The sequence below is a fragment of the Austrofundulus limnaeus genome, unplaced genomic scaffold (genome assembly GCF_001266775.1).
Source record: "Austrofundulus limnaeus strain Quisiro unplaced genomic scaffold, Austrofundulus_limnaeus-1.0 Scaffold371, whole genome shotgun sequence".
Lineage (NCBI taxonomy): Eukaryota > Metazoa > Chordata > Actinopteri > Cyprinodontiformes > Rivulidae > Austrofundulus > Austrofundulus limnaeus.
The window spans coordinates 126,268-128,976 of NW_013952773.1; the positions used below are offsets into that span (position 1 = coordinate 126,268).

The 2,709-nt window shown below is 41.1% G+C and overlaps 1 protein-coding gene across 1 annotated transcript in view; it reads left to right on the forward strand.

Annotated features, from left to right (window-relative positions):
• ulk2 (unc-51 like autophagy activating kinase 2) overlaps positions 1–2,709 on the forward strand; it is a gene marked incomplete in the record, with an annotated part of 63,825 nt that overhangs the window by 32,521 nt on the left and 28,595 nt on the right. Inside the window, 1 exon segment of the mRNA XM_014023464.1 lies at positions 1,195–1,344. Coding sequence (XP_013878918.1) covers positions 1,195–1,344 — 150 coding nt within the window.

A 2,709-nucleotide genomic window follows, 5' to 3' on the forward strand; every position in this document is an offset into this window, starting at 1 on the left:
CAAATAATCTTACACATTCTGAAAACAAGATGATTATTCTTACACAATCAGTTCTTGTTTAGTAAATCAGTCTCAAAACAAGATCAAAAAGACTTTTTGGATGATATAAGATTTTAAAACTTGGTTAGTTGGACAGTTTTTGCAGTGTTGTTTCCCTCTTCTGTCTGTATCAGTAACAGTTAGTTACCCATCGACAATGAAGACCAAATCTCAGTTTGACTCTTTTGGCAGCGGTGTGTCTTTAAAGGATCCTGTCATTCTTTGTCTCTGTATCTTTGTACAGTTTGTCCTGAACTGATTGATTGGAGATAAATGGTGAATGTACACTTCATGGTCAGAGGAGAGATTATCAGTAAAGACTAGAAAAAGACAAACAAAATGAATGTGATCAATAAGGAGAACGAGGAGTCAGATTAAAACCTGAGATCCCATCCCCCTCCACTGAGGCAGCTGACTGCAGCTCCATTATCTCATCTTTCCACTCTTTGTTTTTGTTTTTAACAAGCAGCTGTTCACAGATTTTTCCCTCCATGTAAACAAAGCAACACCCTGACTCTGTGTAAAAACACTGAGCTGGGTTTAGTTCAGTTTCCAGGAGAAGCCTCCGTGTGGTGGTTGGGGTTAAATCATGTGGAGGGAGGACGGCACGTGGTCGTATTCTCAGAACTGCAGACGTCTTCCACAGTGACTGTTGTGTGGTTCTTTGTGGGACTGAAGTCACATGTCTCCTTCCCAGTCTGAATGTAACACAGCTCTGTGTCTGCCTCATGTCCACTCTTTGTTTGAAACATTTCCTGCTCAGCCACAGGCCTCAGCTGGTGGTTTTATCACCAGTTATTCAGAACATTCTGTCCTCCTGATGCAAATGAGCTTTTTCTGCTTCCCTCCTGTGTTTGCTGAACTCTGTGACTCGGTCTCACACGTGCAGTTGGCCGCCCCTCCCTTTAGCTCCGCCTTTCTTATTCACAGCTTGAAGCTGATTGGCTGCTCTGCCGTGTTTACATGGAGGCTCCGCCCTCTTTTTTCTCCTGTGTTGATGTTCAGCTTCATGTTGTGTGTCTGCCACCAGCAGAGTGTAAAGCTTTAGGTGATCATGGGTGTGGGTGCTCCTGAAGACGTGCTGCAGATATGGAGGCATCAGCAGCCTGCAACACTGAACTTCACTGCACTTCTGTCTCCGTTCTTCCCCTGCAGGCAGCCGCAGCCAGCCCCAGGACTAACTCTCACCGTGTCCCCTCGGGGGGAGACCACCCCCATCCCTGTTCCAACTCAGGTCCGAAACTACCAGCGCATCAAGCAGAACCTGTCCAGCAGCCCGAGCAGCACTCTGTGCAGCAGCCCCAGGTAAGGAGGAGCTGAGCTTCACTGTGAAACACCTGGGAAAGCCTCCTGGTTGTTGATCACAAATAAATGATCCAGTTTGGTTCTGAGAAGTCAGACTGTTGTTATCTGCTGTAATGTGTCTGTGCTCACCTGCTGCTGGGCAGGTATCTAAAGAGAACAGGAGGTGTGGCCCAGTTTCCTCTTTTAGTAACACTGCTATGTTGATTCTCAATAACGTTTRAAGGCCTGGCTCTGTTTGAAGAAATCTATATCACCTGCTGTTATTTATGCTAAAATTTTAGATCACGATCATCTTATGAGAAACAACTGAGTTATAGTTGGTTTGGTCAAACCTGGAAAAAAGGTTTTACATGATCTGATGCAATATTTAGCCTTATGTCATGATCTGTTAATGACTCAGCTACTACCACTTTTTTCAGTTCTTTATTCATTTCATTTCTTTGAAAGCAACAAAATCTATGTACAATAAAAAAACACAAATCACAAAAATAAAATGAAAAACATCTTATATCTGAGCCTTTTTTTCTCAAAAAAAAAATTAAACAATAATGATCTTCAAACAAAAAGTAACAAAACAAAAATCAACCTCAAATCCTAACTTAGCATCATTTCGTATGTACGCACATTATATTATTTCATATTTCTTTAACAAAGTGACCTTAACTATTCTCTTAAACATCGACATTGTTCTGACATTTTTGACCTCACTCTCCAGATTATTACATAGTCTTATTCCTTGTACCGAAGTACATCGCTCCCTTAAACAAGTTCTAAATTCAGGTTTCACAAACATCTCCATCCCTTTCAAATTATAACAACTTTCTCTTTTAACAAAATTCATTTGGATATTTAAAGGCAATATATCTTTTTATGAGCCTTATACATAACCTGTAAAATATTATAAACAACCAACTCATGTAACTTCAATAATTTAAACAGTATCTGAGCTAAAGCTAAAATGCAACCAGCTATAGCTGTTTTTGTTTAGGTTAATGTTGATTAGCTGTGGGAGCCAACAGTTCATCAGTTGTTGATATGTTATTTTCTGAGTCCGGTGTTTCATGAATACAAAGTATCCCATAAACCAGGTACTCCAATTTCCTCCAGTGGACCAAAAACATGCATGTTGGGTTTGTTGCTAACTCTAAGTTATCCCTGGACATGATGGTAGTTTGTCTCTGTGTCCCTGTGATGGACTAGAGACATGTCCAGGGTGTCCCCTGCCTCTCACACAATGAGACAGCCTGTGTAAAGAGAATGGCTTGATGGAAGGTTGGCCATGTTTTGCTAACAGACTAACAGTTTCCTCCAACAGTTAATGCCATCTGTTTAGACAAAGATGTTGTGTTGTGTTGTGTTGTGTTG